Here is a 26741-nt window from a genome sequence, read left to right on the forward strand (position 1 = left end):
ATAAGCTTGTCAAGATTGCCTGTACGGTTATTCTACATACATCTTGAAACCCAAGGCATAAAATTTGGCTTTTTGCTGGTATTTCTAAGATCTTAACTTATTTATTATACTTACATTGGAATTGGGGATATGCATCATATAACTGTTTCAACTTTCAAGCCAAATGTGACACCAGATATGAGGAATTATTTTTGAACAAATGCAAAATTATTCACTTTATTCCCTTGTGAACCTCATTTAATGGATGCAATATTTAGTTTCATCTTTGCATAAAGCCAATTTAGAAAGGCAAAATAGAAAGGTCAGTAGAAATGATTCCTGATCAAGAATTTATAGATGTGGGTGATAATTATTCATATAAATTTTTTCTTGAGGAAGTCATTTTTGTGTGACATTTTCTAAAGGAAAGTTACTTTACATGTTCTGTGGTATATAGAAGTTTAATTTCATTTAGTTGAATTAAATAAGTTTTGATAGTTATTTTATATTTTCACAGGATTCATTTTATCGTGTTTTGAGTGAAGATGATTTGAAGCACGTTTCTGATTATAATTTTGACCACCCAGGTAATAATTTAATTTTTGTTGGCGGCTTGATTGGCTCTAAGAGGATTTTTTTTTTTTCACATTGCAAATTGCATTTCTTTCCCGAGGTTTTGGGTTGGGGCACAAGGGTTTAACTCTGAGTGAAATGCCAACTTTCACAAGGTATGCACCATGCATGCTCATACATTCTGGGAGAATTTGGCCATGGACAAATTTTTTATATGCAGACAGACTGTTATCATCCTTGCTACAACTGAAAGTTGCATGATGGGTTTCACAAAATCCATTGGTACTGATTATTGTAATAATTGTAAATAATTATGTGTGCATTAGTAAATGGCATTTTTTTTTATTGTTACTGATTTCTTCCCCCGATCCCTTGTTTAAAGTACACAATCTTTTGATGGGATATGTCTTTAAACGCATTCACCATTTTACCTTTAGTAAAATAAGTTGAGATTAAGATTATTTATTCTATATTATAAACACTCATACAAATTACTGTATTTCTAAAGTTAAAATATTTAATGTAGTTTAAATTGAATCAACGATTATTTATAATTATCAATGTAACAATGACAAAATAAAGTTCTTGAGAAAAGTGGACTCTGATTAAGAAATAGAGGAAAGACTTAAGCATTGGCTTCGGAAACTGATTGGCACAATGAATGGAACACTGCTTCAAGAATGAGAGTGTCTTATCATGTTAGGCTGATCCAAAGGAGTGTGGGTAACCATAGTGCTGGGAATAGATCATATACACAGACCCAGAATGCCCAAACCCAATTACTAAAACTAGCTCCTTAAATGATAACAAGGAAGTTCAATAGAAGCTAGCTTAGCTTAAGGTATTTGATTTTAAATAACTATAATTTTGGAAACACAAAACCTAGATTTTACCGTTTTATCTCAGAGATTAATTACGTGGAGACAATTGATTGTCATTGGCAGTGGCTTTGACATACACATTTCTTGGAGACATTTTATTTCCATTAGAAATGTGTGATAATTGACAACTTGGACATTGTGATTTCAATTGTTGATAATTGAAGGACGAGCTTGCAATATCTAATAAATTTAACAATGGAGTGAGAGCTTCAACATCATCATCCATCGAAGGCCTGGCTTTAGGGTTTGACTCATGCAATAGTGAACTAGTTGTGCAATCTTCAAGGCACATTTGGTGCAATAGTGACCATGGAAATAAGGATCTACAAGGCACTAAAGATTTCTTTTCTCTGTAAGATAAGTTCGAGCCCATTCGACAAGATTCTGCTCCCAGTTCCCACTTGGCCTATTTTTATCATTAGATCTTCGACCAATAAGTATTTCAAGGAGAACAACACCGAAGTTGTAGATGTCACTCTGTGATGTCAAATGCCCTTTGGATGGTACGTTGGACAAGCATCAATGCATGGAAAATAAATTGATACAAATAAGGAAATTGACTTCGAAACTGTATGGACAGGATCGTAGGCCTCCCCAAGTTCTAAAATGACATCAGTGAATAGGTGCTCCAATTCCATCAGATGTCCCTGAAGAGATATGGAGCATTATATGAAAGGTCTCAACCTTTCTAAATGGGGCGCGTATTTCTTTGGCAGAAGGAGCTAAAGACTATTTACAATTGCTCACAACATAGATATCAAGCATTATGACTCGAACTTAAAGTTCACAATGACTTGGAAAGACATTGAATCTATGTTTAATGTGGAAGTGGTTGGGAAGGTTTTAAAAATTAAAACACAAAAATATTATAAAAGTATATTATAGATCATTGTTATTAAAGAATAGTTCAATATAAGATACCCTTTATGGAACATATGAGTTAATCAGTGCACAATAAGTAATAATAATAATATGCTATTGCTCATTTATAAATTTGAGTATATAAATAAAATTTAATTTATAGTATAGTTTAAATACATTTTATTAAAAGAGATAAGAAAAATTAGAATGTGAGGTTGATATAAGATTTTAAAATGTCAAAAGATTTTTAACATAGGAAGGCTTGATCATTAGGCTTTGATACCAAATGTAATTCACCATTTTACCCCAAGTAAAATAAGTTGAGATAAAGACTATTTATCTTATATTATAAACACTTACACAAATTAATGTATTTCGAAAAGTAAATTGTCTAATGTAGTTAAAGTTGAATATTCCTTCAGGCTTCGGGCTCTCCGAGCTAAGAGGAAGCTTTTTTCTCTACCTTCCAAGATTTTCTTAGATGAAGATCTCACGAAGGCTCAGGTTATAGAGCTGAAACACGTTCGTGGGATAGTCGTGGATGCGAGGAAAGTCGGTAAATGGGCAGTTATCAGGAATCTGAAAGCAGTGATTATAGATTCCCCTCCCAGTGGTTGGGAAGAGAGGTAGGCCCCCAAGGCCAAATGACGGTCCCACCAGTAGTCGGACAAGAGGGAGACCCCCACTTGCTCCCTTCTTGTTAACTGCTGGAATGGCAATGGGTCTCTTTGGTCTATGCGTGGCCTTTAATGTGATGTTGTGGGATCCACAGATATTGTTAAAATTTTGAAGGATCCGCTGCAAATGTACTTGCACTGCCTATGTTGAGGTATGTGTTTTCCATATGCAACATCCTCTTATATTTACATTGAGCATAAGTTATTTAATAGACATGTCTATTCAATTATCAAATAATTAGTTTATATGAACTCAATTATTGTTATATATATATATATATATATATATATATATTTTCCTCACATATAATAAGTTTATATTTCACATAGAATTATATCTCATATATAATTACAGGTATATCCATAGAGTTATCCGACAGAAGCTACCAAACATTAACACTCCCTCTTAGCAAGGGAGGATAAACACAAGACAAATATTACACCATTGGTAATATTAGGAATTGAAGGATATCTCAGAAGTTTTCCACAATTTAATATTGCATACGATATCAGGAGTATTGATCACCAGAATATCAACATATGATATTGATCAATTACTCAAACTAGGGTATGATATCACATTTGATATCAAGAGTCTTGATCTCCTAGAATATTGACATCTGATATTCATCAAGTACTCAAACAAGGTTTAGATATCACATTTGATATCAAGAGTATTGGCCTCCCAAAATATTAATGATATTCACCACTTACTCAAAACGTTTAGATATCACATTTGATATCAAGAGTATTGGCCTCCCAGAATATCAAAGATATTCACCACTTACTCAAAACGTTTGGATATCACATTTGATATCAAGAGTATTGGCCTCCCAAAATATTAATGATATTCACCAAGTACTCTAAGAGTAATGGCCTCCCAGAATGTTGAGATGCAAGACATTCACCATTTACTCAATTTATTAGATCTCATACTACAAGTTGATTGTAAGATTGTCACCTTACAACTACTTCTCTCAAATGCAAGTGATGATCATTTGAAAGTCATCACTTCCTCATGATGTACACAGGGGGTAGGCCCATACATAGTCACAGTCCTCTTGATTGTGACAACTTATTGAACTTTAGAGAAACTATCTCAACATGGTTTACACCCTCTTAATCAATAAGATCGGGTTCACTGAAGGTTAACCAAATAGCATCCTCAGTCTTCTCCCCCTGAATCTTAATCTCCCTCTTTTCCTTTATTAGTTTGGTACTCGGTGAGCCCTCTTTACTCGTGGTTTTTGGACATGAAGAATAGTTGTTTATGTCAATTATTGATTTCCACTAATCCACGGGGGATATCCTTTGATACAAGGTGGAAGTTCATACATATCTCTTGCCCTTGTGGTAGAACTACTTCCCATTTTGATGTATCCACACTGCAGTTTTCCCAATCTCCTCTTTGCGTCTTTCCCAATAATCATCTTTTTGTTATCATTATTGATTCGTTCTCATTTTAGTATTATTTCGGACTATGCATATACTCTTGAAGTTACACTTTGTAATCCCAATCTGAACAATATTATTGTTGCTGGGGAGTTTAATTCTTTACGCTGACCTTTATATGTTTTTGATCTGTACATTTGTATTCACAGTCTCTTTTAATTAACAATCACTATCTTTAAAATCAAACCCATCTATGTAATTCTTCACCAACATATTAATAGACTGTTTGAACACACGTATATGGTTGAATCTCTCTCTCTCTCTCTCTCTCTCTCTCTCTCTCTCTATATATATATATATATATATATATATATATATATATATATATATATATATATATATATATATATATATCACTAACAGGGCTCATATTAATTTTGCACCTCTGCTATCAAATACATTGATCTGATTTTGGTTCTTCGATTCCTCATCTCACCATGTTGGACCATAAATAAGAATACAAATAGTCGTGCTATCTATTATACCTTCTTGTTGTTGCTGCTAAATACGCATAGAATATTCATTTGCCACAAATCACATGGTCTCTTTGCCACATATCGAATACTATATGTATTTACTGTATCTCATAATTCAAAACCGGGCAAGAAAGTAATAATAACAGGTGAACGTCTCTCTGCATTGTATTATAGATTTTACCAGTTTTGGGACTGTCTATCTAGTAATTGAATGTCATCGGATTAGCTTGTTGAACGGGACCGTCAACCTCTAGTTCTTCCTCCTCCTCATGCTGATAATAATGTTCCTTAGATGCCTTAAAACTCAACTCAATGCCTTGCATAGTGGTAATCCACCAAGTTTTTGAAGCTTATACCTAGCGTTGAAGTATATGCCTCCTCTGGACCGCCTTAATAAAACTTGATTGCATCCAACTCTAATTTCCAACATTTGCACAGGCTTTAACATGATATCTTCTTGCAACATACACATCTGATACAATAAAAAGGTGACGGTGAAGAGCTCTCTGGCGGTTCCATTTGTTTACATGTGCACAATGATAAATTGTGAATATAATTCAAAATGGAGTGTCCAAACTCTGGTTACAACCATGATACAGTCAATGCACAATATTCTGGAGCCTCCTCGGTATGCAACGTAGGACTTAATATTTCTTTATTTGTAGATTGACAATATCAAATTGTGCATTTACAACATGGCTTTGATACCATGTTAAAATTTTGAAGGATCCGCTGCAAATGTACTTGCACTGCCTGTGTTGAGGTATGTGTTTTCCATATGCAACATCCTCTTATATTTATATTGAGCATAAGTTATTTAATAGACATGTCTATTCAATTATCAAATAATTAGTTTATATAAACTCAATTATTGTTATATATATATATATATATTTTTCTCACATATAATAAGTTTATATTTCACATAGAATTATATCTCATATATAATTATAGGCATATCCATAGAGTTATCCGACAGAAGCTACAAAACATTAACAGATATCCTTGTCATTATTGAGACTCATGAGAGTCCCGTACGTCCTCTTCCAGGTGTTATTGGCTATTAGTGGTTATCTATATGTAGAGAGGAGGTTCGTGCTTCTGGTGTTGTACGTGGCTTGGGTGGCGTGGCTTGTTTGATCAAGGAGGATATTTTCAGCAGCACTTCTATTGTACACTCGGATACGTTTGCCAGATTTGTGTGGGTCCACATTGACCGTAAGTGTCACCGCCAGAGAGATATTTTTTTGCCTGCTTGCTATTTCCTGCTAGCTTCCTCCCACTATGCTATTCATGGTACCGAGGACGGAGACCCATTTGTCGGTCTTCACGAGACTATTTCTTAGTTTGCTGCTCTTGGTGACATTATTATTCTCGGGGATTTTAATGCAAGAACCAGGGAACTCCAGACTCCGCTTTATGATTGTAGCTCGGACCCCATTTGCTCCACTGAGATTGATCCGACTTCCCTTGGGCTTTAGCGACACTTTGAGGATGCTCTTGGGCTGTTATCTATGTATGGTAGACATTTGTTGCGGCTTTGTGAGTCTTTAGGTCTGGTGATCTTGAATGGCCTTTCCTGTTTCCCTGGTTCAGAGTCCTTCACTTGTTGGCTTCATGGTGGGGGTGCTAGCGTTGTTGATTATGTCCTCGCCTGTCCCTCTTTCGTTTCTTGCATTCGTAGTGTCACCATTATGCGCCTTCCTCTTGTGGACCATGCTCTCCTTAGTATTCACCTTTGCCTCTCCCCTTGTCTCTCGTCCACTCTCTTGGTCTCTCATCTTTCCTCTGTCACTACTCGCTCACCCATTCGCTTCCGTTTTCTCGAAGGTGATTGTGAGCTCATTTTTGCTCATCTTTTGAGGCTCCTCAACCTTTCGTGCTTTTTAGATTCGTGTGAGACCTTTTCCATGCTTGACCTACTTGCAATGACTATTTAGGAGTCTGCCATTCTTTCCATTCCTCATCACCCTCCTTTACCCCTTCGCAGCAAATGTGGTAATACTTGCCCTATGAACCAGTGGTTCGATACAGACTACAAATCTTTCCATTGTTATATGTGATTTGCTTTTGAGGCCCACTCCACTGACTTTGTCCACATTCACTCTTCTTATCTTCGCTTTCTTCGCAGTAAGAAGCATTCCTTTGCCGCTTCCAAGTGCAAATCCCTCTGCTTCACGCTGATTTACAATCCCCAACTTTTCTGGCACACTCTCTTCCCTCGCAGTTCTCCTCCACCCTTCGCCCTCAACTTTCGCTGCCTTACCTTACACACCACAACTCTTTATGACATTCAGGGGCAGCCTTCTATCCATCCCATTTTGCCTCCTTTCGACCGCTTGTTTACCCCTTCCCACATTTTTGAGGCCATCAAATCCATGAAGTGTAGTAGAGCTGTTGATGAGGAAGGCTTTTAGGCTGAGCTTTTTAAGTTCGGTGCTTTAGTTCTAGGCCCCTATCTCTCTATTCTTTTTAGTAGAGTGATTCACATTGGTTTTCCGACTTCTTGGTCCAAGCATCTGATTTATCCTATTCATAAGACTGGTCTAGTCTCTGATCCGAGGAACTACAAAACCATCATGATTGGGCACACATTTGCCAAATTGTATGCGACAACCCGTAATACTATGTTATCGGGTGAGCTGGACATGATAGGTTGCAAGGCCAAAGGGCAGGCTGGTTTCCGAGTAGATTATCAAATTGTGGATCACATCTTCACTCTACTAGCTATTATTGAAGAGGCTAGACACAGATCGAAGAAGGTTTATTGTTGCTTTGTCGATTTTCGCAAAGCTTTTGATTCTGTTCCTAGGGTGGCTTTGTTTGAGAGGCTTAGGGAGATTGGCATCTCTGAGATGTTATGTACCACTATTATGAGATTGTGGTTGGCAGATTCAGGATGTCCTTTTATGCGAAACACTTTTTGGAGATGTCTGATGGTATTATTGTTCATCCTAGCTACCTTTCCTGGAGGTGGTCTCATGCCTTGCATATCTCTTTGGGATCTTTCAGAGTTGGGTCTCACTGTCTTCGGGTCCAGATTGACCATCATATTGATAGTGGAGAGCGGATCTGCAGGCTTTATACTTCGGGTGAGGTGGAGACTAAGACACACTTCATTTTCCGTTGCCCCATTTATTATGAGATCAGAGGGAGTTTTTTCTGTTTGTTTCGAGATTGCTTCTCTCTCTATGATTTTTTTAGCCACTACGATTAGCACTATCTTGCACTTTATCTTCGAGAGACCACCATGCTCCGTGATAACATGATCTAGTCATTGCTTCCGCATTGGCACTCGTCTACTCAGCTCATTACTGCCTTTTTCACACCATTATCTCCTTTGCATGCGGTGAAAAGGCCTTCGAGCTCCACTAGATCTACCAGGCATTCCAAATGCGTCAGGTCTTAGACCGGCTATTTGCAGTAGCGACAATCCTCTATAAGTGGCCACAGACAGAGTAGGGCCTTTACTCATCGACATACATATCATTCAGTGACTGACTTCTTTTCACCTAGAAAGGACTCCTAGTCTCTCTCTTGGCCTCCTTTCTGGTTCTTTGTTTGCTTTCTCTTGTTACTATTTGTATTTATTTTCGAACACCTTTGTGTGCTCCTGCTGCTGTTAGCCTCATTGATGTAATCCTCCAGTCCCATAGACCTTTTGTTGGTCTTTTGTTGGACATTAATATCATTATCTTATCTTATCTTATCAGAACAACATTTAAGCCACGAACATATTAATCAGTGATTATTTATAATTATTAATGTACCAATAACAAAATGAAAGAACCTTTGTAATATTAATCACTACAATATAAAAATGCATTTATACGTATTTGTGAATCACGAAGAAGTTATTGTCCATCGAAGAAGATTGACAGGCAGAGGATCAGTTACAAGTCTTGGTGTCTTTGTTGGCAAGAAGCATTCTCAGGAGGGCATAGTTTTTACTTAGAACCCCACATACCTTAACGGTATGAAAAATAACACAGCCTTGGCCAGGACACTCCTAGGTGTATGTTGTACCCCGAGTTTAACACACGCCGTGTGCCCCTTCCCCAATGCCTAATGCCCAGGCAAAGAACTTAACTATTTTCTCTTGCATGCCCTTTCTAATTATTCATCTTCCTTGTTCTATTCTTCAAATTTCTCTTTTTTTTTCTCCCATGAGTGATTCCCCTTCCAAGCCTTACATAAATGACTTATAAAACTTTAAAAGGAGTGGTTTCCAAACCATCACATCCTTTTGAAAATGTCATCTTTATCTCCATAAATAGGATTATATCTCTATTTAAGAGAGTAACTTTATTTTCTCTGGGAGAAAAAGTCACATAACAAAATCAGGTGATTAGATCTTGGCGAAACTTAATTACAGTTAACGAATTACACGACTCCTTTTCTCCTCAGCAATTGTCTGTACATAGTGATCTGTATAAACTGACAGCTGACGGGGAGCATTGAGAACCTGGGGAGTCAGGCTAGCTGCATGTCTTATCCAACTGACAATCTGTGTAAAATTTTATTATTGAAAATAATGTGCAAAACTGTTGACATTTTAAGATTTCAGAAATATTCTCTTCATCTTAGTAGGGATCAGGTAGCCCAAGCTCTTTACTTTGTTATAGTGAACTGATGGAAAATAGGCAAATGTATATTTAGGAATTTTGTAGCTAGTGTTCATGGAACAATCACAGTGCTTTCTAGTTATAATTGGATTTTTTTAATGTTTTTGTTAAATCTAAAGAAAATAAATAGAAGAAAGGATATTAATGTACAAGCACAAAGTGAACTGAGCCTCAGTCTATAACACCCTGAAACAAAGGGATTAGATTATTTACTCCGTTTCAATGTTGAAAGTAGCAATGGAGATGTTGCATATTTGGTTAAACACATTGTTGCATTTAATTGTCAAGGTTTTATTGGTATTAATCTTTTTCATGAACAAGTTGTAGGAATAAGTTCATATTTTAGTTTTAGAATAGAGAAAAGGAGGCACACATCACATACGTTTTGGGAACAATGTAAGTTTCCATGAGGAAGCTGAAGAAAAGATAACTTACATTTGGGAGAATATATTTCTTGATATCAATGTGTAACTAGTTCAAATATCTTCAAACTAATCTGTTAATTTTGTGAGGTGTCAACCTCAATATACTGATCTTAAATTTGAAATTAATTTGTAGGCTATGCACCCTAAAAATGTCTGCAAGCTATCCTAATTATAAAATAAAATAATTAAGTGAACCTATCTTAAACCATGGGATAGTTATTGGTGGACTATGCAACTTAAATTAAATATATTTTGATTAAATTGACAAATGAAATCTAGAAAGATCTATTTATTGTTTTTGAAGTTTAAAGAGAAGGTCAATAATAAATATTTTAAGTACCAGCTTGTAAGGGCTAAACAATCCCCAATAATGCGGTAAACACATAATACTACAAGATGATGATAGAAATTATTAACAGGAAATGTATTAGACAAGTTCTGACATAAACAGATAAGCCAACAACCAAAAAGTGACCAAGACAAAAGGAGTCTTTTCTTCAGTTGTTTTTGTTGGTAGAGTTGTGGAACAGATTTGTTGTGAGGCTTTGATACCATCGCCAAATTGCAAATGGGGACTCCCTCTTTTTACTTTAGCAGGATTAGTTGTCTTAGGTGCTTCTAGTTGGCAACATTTTAAGTCTCCAAGCCTGACTGCGAGTTTGAGAAACCAGCTGGGAAGTCAAGTCCATCTAGGATGTAAGTGAAATTTGGGCTAAGCTAGTTGTGGAGACGGAGTTGATTTGAAACCAAGAGATTTGCACTACCAGGCCTTTTTCCACTTGAACCAGCAGCACCAGTAGCATCAGAGTTAGAATCATTGGAAAATCCTTTGTCCCGCTTCAATTTGACCTTAGAAAGCTAAGATATGTTGTGAGAGGTTAGAATGCTGAAGGCGTGCTGAATCCTAAATTTGGCTATCTGGATTTTTTTGAAAAGCCCTAAAATCTAGAATCTCTATATAACTCCAATGAAGCTGAAACTTATTTAACATCTTGGCAGTAATTATATAAATATAACTTAAAGTATAATAAATTATGCTTAAAATTTTATATTTATATAAATACTCTAGCCTCTTGAGCTGAATTTTTTTTAATATATATTCTCTCATCTCCTAAGCTGAAAAAATGACTAAGTGTTGATCCTTGCCTACTCCAATATCCTCCTATCTCCAAGGATTCAAAATCCTTGCCTACCCTTAAATTCTGCCCTAGCGAAATTGGAGCGAGCATAGGCACAACCCACTCAAACATGCATTGCCAAGAGAAAACAAGCAAAAAATATGGAGTTTTTTTATGAGTTTTAAGGTGGAACATATTCACAATCCACAGACAGGGGTGGAAACCTCCCACTATCTAGGATCTTTTTCCTCTCAACAAGGAATTTTTTGTCCCTCCAGTATAAAACAACAACATTTCATGGATGTGAGGCAAATTGAGTGATCAAGGGATGAAGCTAGAGGTCACTGTTGGAATCATCGTTGCCGTTGCACCTAAAGCTTGAGCTATCAATGAACGGCACAACAGCCAGAGACAAGGATCCACGGGAGGTGGTTAAGCACATGTCAGAAATCCATTAGTCTATGTAGAACGATACTTTCACCTCAAGGGGATGGAGGCACCAACCTGCCAACAATCCTCCCCTCAGCATGACCCGAGGGATTTGAACTCGTAACCCAACGCTCTAATACCACTTTTTGGAATCATCATTGCCGTTGCACCAAAAGCTTGAGCTATCAATGAACATCACAACAACCAGAGACAAGGATCCACGGGAGGTGGTTAAGCACATGTCACAAATCCATCGGTTTGTGCTGAACTGTACCTTCACCTAGAGGGGACGGAGGCACCAACCTCCCAATAGTCACATGGCAAAGTAATGATGTTTTGATGTGAAGTTTGATTAGGTGAAAATGTAGAACCCAAATCCATGGGTTGGTACCCATGATTTTTATCCTCCAAACATCACAATTTACAATTCAACCTCCTTTTAGTGGTATGATGCGAGCTAAAGATTTAAGAGAATTTTTTTGAAGTGTGATAGTGAATTGAGGGAAAGTAGTGAAATTTGATCATGTGACAATGTTGGAATCCTCGGGTAGAGGTGAAATTCGCCCCCTACCTAGAATTTTATCCTGCTCAATTGAGATTTCCGCCCCTTTGAGTATGACAACTCAACACTTTCTAAGGGGATACAATACAGAACGAGTGATTAGGGGGTGAAATTATAAGTTTGGTAATGAAGCGACATGGGTAAGTAAGTAAAGTAAAATGATAGAATCCTCAAGGATCGTAGATTTCCATCCAGCTTTGTAGTGATTCCTCAAGTACTCACAATCTCTACCACCTTGTAAAGGTTAATACAAGTTTGGACTCCAAGGCAAGGGGGTAGAGGGACTAAAGCGAAGGTGAAATCCTCAAGTAATCTCCAAATACGAAGAAGGAAGAAAGGATGATGAGGGGAGTTGAAATGCTGAAAATACTCTTCACTCATCAATCTCTGCCTTGTCTTGGTGAGGAAGAAAAGATAAATTTGCATAAAGGAGTGATATTAGATTGCAATTGAAATCAAAAGGTGGGCAATTGAAAAAAGGTTTGAACTCAAGGGGGAGCTAGGTGAAAATCAAATGAAGGTAGGATTCCTTGAGGAGTGGCAGATTTTGCCATCCCCCAAGGACAAAATTCTTGAGTATGGTAAAATTCCACCCTCATATTAGAGGCTCAGCTAAACAATAAGGGGTAGCAAAATTTGAAACCATTACTACCCCTCATTAGGTTGGCCTAAAGGCTTGAAAAAAATGAATTAAAACATTTTTGGCCAGGTAAAGCTAAGTCAGCCTACTTGGAATATTGTGCCTTTTCAAAGGCCATATTGCCTGTATAAGGAGGGAATGGAGATTCTTTTTTAAACCTAGCAGATTTATCTTTTCTGTGGCAGCAAAATATTCTCTATTTGGCAATGAACTCCTTCTGAGTCAGTGATCTTTCTATCAGACATAGGGGAGCAAATTCGTCTACATATGGCAGCGAATTGTTTTGTAAGGTAATGGATTGATTGGAGAGGTAGCAGATCAACATAGGAGAAGGATCAAGATCATTTGGAAGGCAGTAATACTGGGCAAAATTGAGCTGATTGCTTTCAAAATCTAAGATGAAAGGGGGAAGAAAGGTCGAATCCAGGTATGATTTATGTTGAAAACTAGTTTTATCTTCCAGATTTCAACAAAAGTCATATCAGGTTGCAAAATCAAAACCACCTTATCAATAAAAATCAAAATTTGGAGAGATTGCAAAGAGATGTGAAGTTTTGATAGCAATTAAAGAGAGTAGGATCTAAAGGAAATTTCACTTCATGAAAACTTTAATATCTCTTTCATTTTGTTCATTTCTTCTCATTAATACTCTTTTTCTCTCTTGTTTTGCAAGGTGATCATTGATGGAGGAGAAGCTGAAGAGAAATACTCTCAAAAAGTGGATGTAACACGGAGATAGCTCAAGCTCGAGGACTCCAAAGGAAAAGGAAGGTTCAAATCAAGTTGCCAAAGTTAAATTGGAGATGAAGATGCAAGTGCTAGTCTAAGTCATAGCAATGAGAAAATAATAAGGATAGAACAGATTTGAGAAGATGAAGCAATTTGGGACTGTTGTTACAATTGAAAGGCTTGGCAATGTTAAGTATCTAGAGATATTTTCCCATCACCAAATTATTGATCAAGTATACAAAATAAAGATGCTGAGGTGGTGCCTAGATGTCGTCTACCAAATAGAAAATTTCAGTTAAGCACATTCAATCAAAACATGGCCAAGTGTACAATTTTCATTGGCTTTCAAAAGCTTTGTAATTTTCTTATTGGCCTACAACGTGGTGCCTTTATGTAACGGGTTGAGGATTTGACAACCCTAATTAGGGTTTGTAGGAATAAATCTTGGCCCTTGATCTTGAATCGATCTTGGCCCTTCATTTAAATTGAACAGCTATAAAAGGCCAAGGCCTCCTCATTTGTGAGGGGTTTAGATTGTATAAGCTTATGAGATTAGACTAAAGAGAGATAAGTAGTAGGTTATCTAAGATAGAGACTTGCTCAAATTGTTGCCATAATGCCTATCAAAGTGATTGATGATAAGTTTTTGCTCTTCATTGTGAATTACTTAATGTTGCTATAAAGTGTTGCATGGTTTCTTCAATCCCTCACTTGGAGTAGATGTCATTTCATGCTGTTAAAATTAATTTAGTTGGATGAAATAAAATCTGGATGTTTACTTGCTTGATTAGACATAAACTAGTCCACTAGCCTCTTGTTGATTGTATGTGTCCCTTGTGTGGTTAACGTTGACACAAAAGTTTGCACCCATGCTTGACGTATTACCTCAGGCAATGTTGTGTAACATGGAAAAAACCTCCAAGTGTGGGACTTGCGCTTTGAGGTTGAATTTTTGGAGAATGTTGGTTTCGTTACAATCAAGATGCACCTAAACTAAAACTTCTGAGGAAAAGGGAGAAGGATTGCATGATAATAAATTGGTGAAATAAAAGGGGATTGATGCACCAAATTGAAACATGGTTACTACCTCTGCCTATATCTGCATTATACATCAATGAAACACCCAAAATACACTAGTCTCAACTCTAATCTACTTTCCAAGAACTTGCGTGCAGGTTATAACTAATCAGATGCCGAAAGGAGATGGATTTTCACTAAGTAGCAACTACCAATAGATTAAATGCAACATACAAATATAGGAAAATGGAAAAAAAAAAATTCAAAATTGATGCAAAGCATTATTTAAAACGAACAAATCAATATGATCCATTCTGATCCCTTCAACATCCATTCAATAATTTCATTATTTAGAGGCATCTCATGAACTAAAACAAAACATGTTTCAGCACAAGTTTATCAATATTTCTCCATTCATACAGTTTGATTTCTATACCAAATTGTGTTATTCACAACTTCTAATCCCAACAACCTTTTGTAAACTCTTCGGTGGATGTTTTCCAAACTAGGCCTTTTAAAACATATCCAAAGCTGAGATCAATCCAACTGTTCATTTACAAGTTATGGTCTCTTCATTGAGACCCATTTTCACTATCATAAACTAGAAAGGATACATGCAACTTTGCATAGGGAATCCAATATCTTTTACAAAAAAAAAACCAAATAATCCCAAACCAATTTCATAGTAAACCCTTATAGTCTAGTTTCCAAATATGTAAGCCATTCAATTTTTCAATCCATAAATCATTATATGAATACAAATCTTTTCTTGTAACTCCATTGAAGATATTGAAAAACCAATTTTCACTAAAAGATCCATAACTTTCAGAAATCTACATAAAAATGATTCAAACCAAAAAGGAAATGAAATATTATTCGCATATGTGTCAGTACCGAACACTGCAACATGATTGTTGTCAGGGAACCTCAAATCTGCAAACAAACACTTTCACTAAAATACTCATAACTTCCTCAAAACTGAATGAAATTAATCCAAATCAAAAAGAGAAGGAAGATAAGTCATCCTACTATCCAAATATATAAAATATATAGGGTTTCTAGGCCGTAAATATCTATACAATGTAATGTCCCCAAACAAAATAGGCCTCTAAACCTTTGATTATTTTTACAAACACTTGACAAACAAACATATATGCAGCTGAAACAACTCGGAAATAACAAAATACTGAATATTGGAAATAACTTGTTAATTCTCAAATATGGAATATTACAAAATTTCATAAACTCGCAGACAGAGATAGCAAATGCAAAAACTAAGTCCTTTGCCAATGCAAATTGAATATTTCTCAACAACTATCTCAATGTTTCAACACTCAAACTTAACTAGTTTAGGGTTTGTCACATGCGTAGGATAATACTGAAAATTTATAACCAACTGGACAAGTAATCATTAAGGAACACAAGACAATAAAGAACCTGAATTTTTGATTCAAACTCCAAACTGTAAGTGGTCTACTCTATCAACCCTTGGATGGAAATTCTGAAGCATGAATTTTGTCTGGAAGAAATGCCTATGAAAACTGGGTGTGTCTGCTGGGCCGTACAGGTCAGCAAAGGCTCTACACTTTTTAAATTTTTTTCCTCCACTGAAAGGTGACAAATTTCATCCAAACTGTGTCGCCCAAAATCCTAAATACCTGCGACTAGGTTGCAGGGTTTTTTTTTTTGAATTTATTTGCTGACGAAAATGCCAGAAAATTGTGGCGCAACACCTGAGATTTTTATTGAATATTTTCTCCCCTGCAAAAGTGACGAAACTGCCCTAGATTGGAGCGCCCAGACTTCAGGGATGCAGCAAACTAACCCTTGCTAAGTTTCAACCTGCTATGGATTAATTTCGAAATAAATACTGCTCCCAGGTTTTGCAATATTTTTGCTTGATGTCTCTGCAAATGCCGAATTTTCTGAAACCCCCCTGCCCGAAAAATACAAAGGAAATCACCTGCGATTTCCAGTCAATAATTGCAGATAGGATACTCCTGCAAGACTGTGCCCTTTGGCCAATACAACTCAAACTATGGCCTGCGAAATTGTTTACCAAAAACCCCTGTGATTTTTGGTAAAATCTTCCTGTACAAATCCAAATCTCTACATAGTACAGGCGTCTTCCAAATACCTGCAATTATATTCTGCTAAGGTGCGATATGAATGTTTATTTAGTGTGCACAAAGAAGCTTCCGATATCTTGCTCAGAATAGGACGAACTCAGTCAACAAATGCACCATAATTAGCTGGGTAGCTACGACTTCTTATATCAAGTTTCTTGAACAACTACAAACTCTCTTCAACTGAAATACTCCTAATAAATGCTGAGTCAAACAAGGACTTCAGAATTTGTAATTAACTCCTTGCAAAACAAATCTTCCTGAAAATCAAATGCTCAAAAAGCTGGCCCTTGGCCATAGTTGATGCTTAGCTTGAGATAGCTGAATACTATCTCCAAAGTGCAACCCTTCAGAGGATATCTCACCCCCTTAGTTATGCGAATCCAAGGGAGACTCCGTTCCCAAAGATCTAGTGACTATCTGAAACCACTTGGCTCCATAATAGACTGTGACTGAATCACAATCTGATGTCAAGGGAGAAAATACAAACTGGATGATCAAATGCAAGACCCATAGGGTCTATTTATTCACTTTTTAGTAGCTTCCTCTAGAAGTCACTTAAACATTCTAGAAGCATCCAAATATTCTTATGAAATAAAGTGCACTTTTATAAAATATTACTTTATAATAAAAAGTGCATCTCAACATCAAATTATAAAACTAGGCCCGAATAAAGTAACTTTACTTTATAACAAACGTAGGCCCAAATCACTAATCAACTGTAAGGACAAAATACTGCCAAATAGTTGCTGGTCAACTCTCTCCACATCACCACCAGTCTACGAGAGCCTATGATAGACTGATCCGGCACGCTAAACGATGTCAGCCAAAATGGGGACATGACATACAAGGCCTGTAAACAGCATTAAAATAGTTAACATCAATCAAAATAGATAGAAATGAATGGAAAAACTTGTACCAAAATGTTCGCCTTCTTCTCATTATCCTTTGGAATGACCAATACATGTTATTTATACAATTTGAGGCATTTAGAAGCCATCCAACTATCCTTATGACCTTTCATCTTCGAATTTGCAATGTTACAACTTTGTAATTTTGCACTTTCTTGACAACTTTTAGGACAATTCTACAACATGACCTCAAACTTAGTAAATACCCTATAGATATGTTCAAATAACCATTTTAGGATATTTTAAATGCTTTCTATCCTTTTCATGGCTTTGTATGCAATTTTGACCCTTTGAGCACTTTAGGTCCTGAATGGACAATATTTACAATTTTGGCTTTCAACCTTAGCTTATTTTTCCAATTGACTCAAATTACTAATACATCATGAATGACAAATGAAATTATATTTATCATATTATAACCTTTGATCTCCTGGTATTCTTGTCTTCATAGGTGCTCCTGCACCAAAAACAAGGCAATAAACATGCACAAATTAATGAATGGCAACAACAGGTAAGAACAAAGATATTTAATTAATGAAATATATTTGCATAGCATACTGCTGTTGTGAAAATTCAAACAGAGAAGAACCTAGAAATTATGTACAAAATTGCTTTTTAAAGAGTTCAAGCATAACTCAAATGAAACTTGAAGTTCAAACCGCAACTATGGTGGAGTTAAAGTTATAGAGAAACAATAAATGAAAAATCAGAAAGAAATCTGATCCTGTATGCAACTTGCCCATGGAAGTGATAGGAAAAACCCAAATAAATGTATCCAACAAATGAAAGAATAAATCCAGAGGATTTGATCCTTATGAGCAATAAAGAGGCATGGAAATATTAAGATAATATCTTATACTTTCTATAATAGTCAACTACTTGTCTGTAGTCCGTCTTTCAGTCTAGATATTAAGATAATATCTTATACTTTCTATAATAGTCAACTACTTGTCTGTAGTCCGTCTTTTAGTCTAGATAGGAATGTTTCCTATCCCATCTTTTTTTTCTTCAGTCCAGATAGGAATGTTTCCTATCCTGTCTCTAGTTTTGTTTCTAATTCCGTCTTCAATCTACGTTGTTTCTAAAAAGAAACAACGTCCTTGTAATTCTTTATAAGGAACACATTTGTTCCTCTGTTAATCAATAAATCATCCGGAAATCCGTTAATCTGCCAACTCTTCTTGAATCTTGTAACATGGTATGAGAGCTATTACTTAAATTTTTTCGAAAAAATTTATAATTTCTTCATGAAATTATTTGTTTAAATTTTTTCAAAATTTTTTCTGTTAAATTTCTCTAAAACCTGCTTAGGGTTTTCGGCCTAGAGAAATTCCCGAACTCGGGTCTGCCTGTGTTTGTTCAGCACACTCTAGCCCCATTCGTCTATGCACATCGATCCTTGAAGAAAAATCTGCCATTTTTTATCAAGAAATCTGAAGTTTTTTCAAGCTTTTTTCAGCTAGGGTCGTTTTTTTCGAAACCCTAATTTTTGGGGTCGAAAAAATATTTTGTTTGCAAATTTTTGATGGGTTTTTTGAGAGCTCAACTGGGTTGTCGTCCGTTTTTTCTGGGTGCCTCGATTTTTGTGCCTTGATTTTCAAGCCAGCGGATCCAGAAAACGACAGCAGATAACTTTTGGGTTTTCCGAGCTCTCTTCTAGGTCATTCTCTGATTCTTCTAGGTCTTTCGTATTTTTCCCTCGAAGAACGTGCCTACACGGATTTTCACAATTTTTCATTGAAAAATGTGCCATGGCATCTCTGACAAATATTCTACTCGAACATAATTCCAAATTCAATGGTCGCAATTATGGAACCTGGAAGCAGCGCATCATTGCAATCTTCGAATATCGAAACACCGATCAACTTGTTTTGGGTGTTACGCAGCGTCCGACTTCTCCGGGTCCTGATCAAGATACATGGGATCTGAATAATCGAGAGGCAGTAATGCTTCTCAAACTATCCGTAGCTGATGACCAGCTTTCTCAGATTCCATCCGACAAGACAGCTGCCGAAATCTGGACACATCTAAAAGGTCTTCATGAGACTTCCGACAAGAGCAGAGCCTTCTTTCTGAAAAACACTCTGTTTTCTATTGTCATGGATGAGCACACTTCGCTCCAGGCACACCTGAATCAGATTCAGGAAATTCGTGATCAGTTACTTGCCATCGGTCGCAAGGTGGAGAAAGAGGATATTGTGGTAATCACTCTTCGGAGTTTACCAAAATCCTATGAGCATTTTATCGAGACTCTCAACATCACATCTATTGGTGTTGATCTAAAGTTCACTGACCTCTGCACCCTGCTGCTTCAGCAAGATCGGTGGAAACAACAGTTTGGTAGCAGCTCCAGTTCCACCTCCACTGAGCAAGCCTTTGCTGCAAAATCTTTTCAACAGAACATTGGCAACCATCAGTCTTCTCAGCCTTCCCAGCATCAACCTTTTTCTCAATCCTTGGATGGCTCTACGAAGCAAAATGTACAGTATAATTACTGTCACAAGTTCGGCCTTATGAAATTCGAGTGTCGAAAACGTTTGGCTGCCCAAGCAAGGCAAAATGCTTCCCAGCCAACAACACAAGTTGTCGAGCTTCCTGATCAAGGCAAAGCTGCATTTTTCGCCTTCTGAATTTGTTTCTGAGATTTTGGGTTTGTTGATTTTCTCCTCAAAAATCATTTCAAGTTGTCTGTAATACGCAAGGTTGCGTGAGATTCTGGGTTTTACCGTTTTTTCTAAAAAAACGAAGTTTTGTAATTGCAACTTATTTTGATTCATAGCACTCTTCTGGCAAAGCTTCTTGGTTTCAACATTCTGTAGATCCAGGGAGGGTCTCAGTTATCACAGAATGTTCCAACATCCGTACGTTGACCATTAAGGGAGGGTATTAAGATAATATCTTATACTTTCTATAATAGTCAACTACTTGTCTGTAGTCCGTATTTCAGTCTAGATAGGAATGTTTCCTATCCCGTCTTTTTTTTCTTCAATCCAGATAGGAATGTTTCCTATCCTGTCTCTAGTTTTGTTTCTAATTCCGTCTTCAATCTACGTTGTTTCTAAAAAGAAACAACGTCCTTGTAATTCTTTATAAGGAACACATTTGTTCCTCTGTTAATCAATAAATCATCCAGAAATCCGTTAATCTGCCAACTCTTCTTGAATCTTGTAACAGGAAATACATTGGCGTCGTCAAACAAGGCCCCAAAGAGTTGCCCAACAATAACAAATTGGCCTTGGAAACGTGTGGTGGCCGCAATAGATCAAATCACGTCACTGTCATAAAATGCGGGAAGAGATAACACAAAGTGAACCCACTTGCGTACACCTGTAGAGTTGATCCACGTGGAAAAGATGATCTTGCACCAAAAAGGGGAACTGTCGATGAAGATCTTTTGATTTAAACTAGACGGCCTAAATGCTGCAAAATATCTTACAATGAATGATTAAAACACAACCATTGATGAAGAAATTTCAAAATCTAGTGGTTGGCACATTTCCAAATGAATTGTGGAAGATATAGCAAAAGATTTTGCTATTTCACAGGTTGCCAACAATGACTCCTGCGAAATAGTGAAATGGGTTGACATTGTTGGGTGGATATTTTGCAACCAACATTTTTAGGTAAAAATCCAGTCGCAAAATAGGATGACCAGCCACAATGTGTGAGACAGAGTCTCTCCTACCTTAAAGGGAAGACTCTGCCTTCTCATCGTTCCTTGGATCAACTCAAGGTAAGCAAAAAGTCGAGAGATTTTGTAAAAGGGGTGTTACCAATATCCTTTCTTCTTAACTTTCAAAAAAGAATTCACTTACTCGTGGAGCGAGTAATGGGTAGGGTGAATCTCTAACTACACTTCTATCAAGAGCTAGAAACAGTGATACTGATAAACTTTCACTAACTGAAAGGCTAGCTGAAAATGTACCGATTTGACTCTAAGTCCGATCGTACTTCTATATGGAAAAACTTTACAATTAGGGCACAAAGACTCCTAAAAGTAAGAATACTTAACTATTATGCGAATTATGAAGAAAATATAATCTACAGGGAAAGCTTCTAGCTATACACTTTCACAATTGCTCCTGGTCAAAGCTCTGGCTTCAATTGCTTCTTAACTCTTTTCTATTCAATTCACGAGATACAATTACCAATAACACAAGATAACAGGAATCAAAGACAACTTGGATGAATTATAGACAAAGCTTACAATTCACATGAATAACAATCTCACTTAATCAAAGTTAAGTCTCAAATGCTCCTTTGTTTTCACTTTCTCTCAAAGTAGTGCTTACACAAACAAAGTTCTGCTGGCACAATTTCTCCAGAGCTCTCTTGCATAAAGATACTAATGATTTTACAATGAGGGGGCACTCCTTTATATAGGCACAAGAGTTGAGAAAAAGGTGGAGGAAAAAGTGGGAGCAACTTAGCCAACTTTGACCTAGTCTAACTACAGAAGAAAATAAAGGGTTACATGCAACTGCACATGCAACTTGCATTACATCCTTTTAGATTCATGTAACTTGCATTACATGCAATTATGCTTTTTCATGTAATGCATTTTTTACTACTAACAAGAAATAAAAACAAAACAACAATCTTAGAGATTGTTTCTCAGTGCCTTGAATTTGACAATGATGTCACACATTGTAGGAAGATCAACAATTTCCATAGTCTTCGCTATGGCTTCAACTCTTACTGCATTTTCATACGTTGATTGCACAACTTTAGAACTTGTTGCCGTAGTATCTAACAAGTGTTTTGTCAAGGATTTATACAAGACAAATTTGTTCATCGTATGTGAACCAAAATCTTTAGAATCTACATCAGCATTGATCTTGTTGGTATATTCTGAATTTATTATCTCTGTTGCAATAAGATTACCAGATTCATTAGTAACATGACATCCCATCTGTTCCAAATCACAAGTAACACTTGTTTTGACTATTTGACAATCTCCAAAGGCCACCTAAAACTTTGTGATCAGTGTCCTTAATGTCTCCTCCTTGTAACCAATGAGCCCTTGAAATCGGAAAAACATTTCATATGACGGAAGAATGTCACATGAAACCAAAGCATCCAAATTGAATTTCACCATTTCATCCCAATCATCAAGGATTTCCTTCAAGTTATCTATTTCTTGAGTCAAAGAAGAAATTAATTTTTGCTCCATTTTATTCATCTCTTTAACACGCCTAAGAACTGAAAATGTCTTTGTGATGGCTTGAACTCCTTCAAAAATGATTTCTTGTATCCAAGAATTGGCGGCTTCAATCTATTACAATAATAGATAAGACGTCTATTATTAGTTAATGGTTATCTTGTAAATATCTTTAGCTTTAGTTTGCTTTTGCTTTTTGCTTTCTCTGGAATAGAATGTTTCTATTCTTTACGATCGTTTCCTAAGGAAACATCGTCTCTTCCTTTTGTATAAATTGACCTTTCGGTCTCTGTTATTAATAAGCAAGTATTTACCAATTACCTTGTAATATGGTATCAGAGCTAAATACTTAAATTTTTTCGGAAAAATTTATAATTTCTTCTTGAAATTATTTGTTTAAATTTTTTCAAAATTATTTCAGCTAATTTCTCGAAAACCCACCTAGGGTTTTTCTGCTTGGAGAAATTCCCGAATTACGGGTCTACAAATCGCGTGGAAATTGTGGCCATTTTTTGAAGACTCGCGTTTTTGGGGTGAAAATCTGCATGTTTCTGTATCAAATCTTAATGCTCTTAGCCGTCTCAGTCTGTTGGGAGGAAGCTCATATTCCTTGATGTGTACTACGTTCCAGGGATGGAACTAAATCTACTCTCGGTCAGTCAGTTGCTGCGACATTCTCCACACTTGGCAGTCACCTTCAGTTCACATCAGTGCACCATCACTGATTGGGCGACTAAGTCTACTATTGCAGTTGGTCTTGAGGATCATGGTCTTTTTAGACTTACTGATTCTGGTGATTCTCAGGACTTAGCTTTGGCTGCTCGGCGATCTTCCATCAGCTCACTTTGGCATCAGTGATATGGGCACTTAAATGTGCATTATCTCTCACAACTTGCTCGGGATGAGCTTGTTCTTGGTTTGCCAGAGATTCAAACCCAACACCTTGGAGTTTGTGACGCATGTCAGGCTGGGAAGCAACATCGCACACCTTTCCCCAGTGGCGATTCTTGGCGAGCTTCTCAAGTACTTTAGCTTGTTCATGCTGATATCTGCGGCCCTATGGCCACTCCTTCTGTTCTTGGGTACAAGTATTTTCTGTTGTTTTTAGATGATTTCAGTAGAAAAATGTGGGTGTATTTCCTTAAAAAGAAATCCGATGCATTTATTGTATTTCAGAAGTTTAAACCCTTAGTTGAAAAAGAGTCTGGGAAATCTATTATTACTCTTAGATCAAACAATGGGGGGGAATTTTGTTCTAATGTTTTCTCCAGCTTCTTGGATACACATGGCATCCAACGCCAGTTCACCACACCCCACACGCCACAACAGAATAGTGTAGTTGAACGTCGGAACAGGACAATCACCGAGATGGCTCGTTCCATGCTCGAACACAGACATGTTCCGAAGCGTTTTTGGGCAGAAGCAGTTAACACTGCAGTTTATCTGTTGAACCAGTCACCCACAGTGGCGGTCAAAGGTAAAACTCTGGAAGAGGCCTGGTCAGGTCGCAAGCCCAGAATCAGTCACCTGAAGGTTTTTGGCTCTCTTGCTTTTGTTTGGATCCCTGATGCTTCACGCACCAAGTTGGATGCCAAGAGTCAGAAACTGATGCTTGCTGGATATAGCAGTCTTCACAAAGCCTACCGCCTTATTGATGTTGAGACATCTCGTCTCATATATAGCCGCGATGTAGTCTTTGATGAGCAGCGAGGACCATTCATGCCTGTTTCTCCTGTTCCTGATCCAGCAGACCAGCCTATGCAGGTTCATGATTTGGGAGTTCGGCTTCCATTAGGTCCACCTGATGGGAGGGCTCCAGTAGCTCCTACAGCTCCAGTCCTGCCAGTGATACCTGTACAGTCACCTCCGGCTTCTCCTGCAGGATCACCTCGTTTTGAAGATGCTTCACCTAAGTTTGATCCAGATTCTTCTGATCAGGATCCTGCTGATCAAGCATCTCCTAGTACTACTGTTGGTCATTCTCCTCTCCGGCCTAAGTGGTGGGCTAAGACACTTGCTGATCTTCATGATGATGAGCTCATTGATGGGAGAACTACTCGGAAAAAGAGCAAAACTATAGATTCTGTTAACTTTGCTCTTATGGCCAACATTCACAGTGTGTTTGAACCTCAAACATATTCCGAGGCTAAAGGAATTCCAGAGTGGGAACAGGCCATGCAATCTGAACACCAGAGCCTGCTGAAGAACAACACTTGGGTCCTTTCTGATCTTTCCCCAGGGAAGAAACCCATTAGCTGCAAATGGGTCTACAAAATCAAATACAAATCAGATGGTACTTTGGATAAGTACAAAGCTCGTTTAGTGGCAAAGGGCTTTTCTCAGCGTCAGGGCATTGATTATGAGGAGACCTTTGCTCCTACTGCAAAGATGAGCACTATCAGATTAGTCTTAGCCATGGCAGCACAGTTTGGCTGGAAGGTCCATCAGATGGACGTAAAGAGTGCTTTCCTGAATGGTGATCTCCATGAAGAGGTCTACATGACGCAGCCTCCTGGTTTCAAGGTTGCTGGTAAAGACCATCAGGTTCTCAGATTGGTAAAAGCTCTCTATGGTTTGAAGCAGGCCCCTCGGGCATGGTACATCAAGATTGATATGTACCTCAGTGATCAAGGCTTCAAGAGGAGTTCTTCAGACTCAAATCTGTACATCAAGACTACTGACAGTGACATCATCCTTCTGGTTATCTATGTGGATGATCTGATCATCACTGGTAGTTCGACATCTTTGATTCAAGGAATCAAACAACACTTATGCCAGTCTTTTGATATGACTGACCTTGGGCTCATGCATTATTGCTTAGGTGTTGAAGTTTGGCAACAGTCTTCTGGTATATTCATCTCTCAGTCCAAATATGCCAGAGCCTTGTTAGACAAATTCCGAATGCAGGATTGCAAACCTGCATCTACACCTATGGAGAAAGGTCTCAAGTTATCAGCCAAGTCTGATTCTCCTTCCGTTGATGATACTACGTATAGGCAACTAGTAGGCAGCCTCATCTACCTATCTGCTACTAGGCCTGATATCAGCTTCGCAGTCAGCTATATTTCACGCTTTATGACAGCTCCTAAGGCTGATCATTGGATGGCAGCAAAGCGTGTGCTTCGTTATGTGAAGGGCACTTCTGATTATGGACTTCTGTATTCTCGGAGTTCTAATCCTAAACTCAGTGGGTTCACAGATTCAGATTGGGCAGGCTCTGTTGATGATAAAAAGTCAACATCTGGATGTGTTCAGTTTGGGATCCGGTGCAGTCACATGGACGAGCAAGAAGCAGCAGGCAGTTTCTCTCTCTTCTACAGAGGCTGAATATAGAGGGACTGTTAAGGCAGGATGTGAAGCTGTCTGGCTTCGTCGGATGCTTGGGGATATGCAGATGTCACCAGCAGGACCGACTACTCTGTTTGTTGATAACGAAGGCGTTATCAAGTTAGCACGGAATCCAGTCTTCCATGAACGAACCAAGCATGTGGATGTTCATTGTCATTACATACGACAGCTGGTTGAAGACGGGACTATAGATCTGCAGTATGTTCCTACCTCAGATCAGACTGCAGACATTCTCATCAAGCCTCTTGGTCCTGATAAGTTTGTCAAATTCAGAGGACAGCTTGGTGTGTTAGATAGATTAACCATTAAGGGAGGGTATTACAATAATAGATAAGACGTCTATTATTAGTTAATGGTTATCTTGTAAATATCTTTAGCTTTAGTTTGCTTTCGTTTTTTGCTTTCTCTGGAATAGAATGTTTCTATTCTTTATGATCGTTTCCTAAGGAAACATCGTCTCTTCCTTTTGTATAAATTGACCTTTCGGTCTCTGTTATTAATAAGCAAGTATTTACCAATTACCTTGTAATACAATCAACCTTCTCTCTTTAGACATTTGAGACATAACAACAACACTCTGTGAAGATTGTTTCTGGATAACTTCATTCAAACGAGAGACCTCCTGTTTCAACTGATTCTTTTTTTCCCAAAGCTCATGATTGCTTTTTGATACATTATCCAATGCATCTTGCAAGCAACTCAAATGTGATTGCTTTCCAATTTCAACCTTAGTAAACTTGTAGTCAGAACG

General features: G+C 37.4%; 1 protein-coding gene across 3 annotated transcripts in view; it reads left to right on the forward strand.

The window, feature by feature from the left end:
• LOC149580545 (uridine kinase-like protein 3) overlaps positions 1-26741 on the forward strand; it is a 124979-nt gene that overhangs the window by 15988 nt on the left and 82250 nt on the right. For all 3 annotated transcript variants that reach the window (XM_089791796.1, XM_089791811.1, XM_089791804.1), the window contains exon 4: positions 497-566. In XM_089791796.1, coding sequence (XP_089647922.1) covers positions 497-566 — 70 coding nt within the window. The remainder of the gene's footprint in view (positions 1-496; positions 567-26741) is intronic.

Source organism: Cupressus sempervirens, chromosome 1 (assembly GCF_028749045.1).
Source record: "Cupressus sempervirens isolate cs-2001-9-10 chromosome 1, ASM2874904v1, whole genome shotgun sequence".
Taxonomy (NCBI): domain Eukaryota; kingdom Viridiplantae; phylum Streptophyta; class Pinopsida; order Cupressales; family Cupressaceae; genus Cupressus; species Cupressus sempervirens.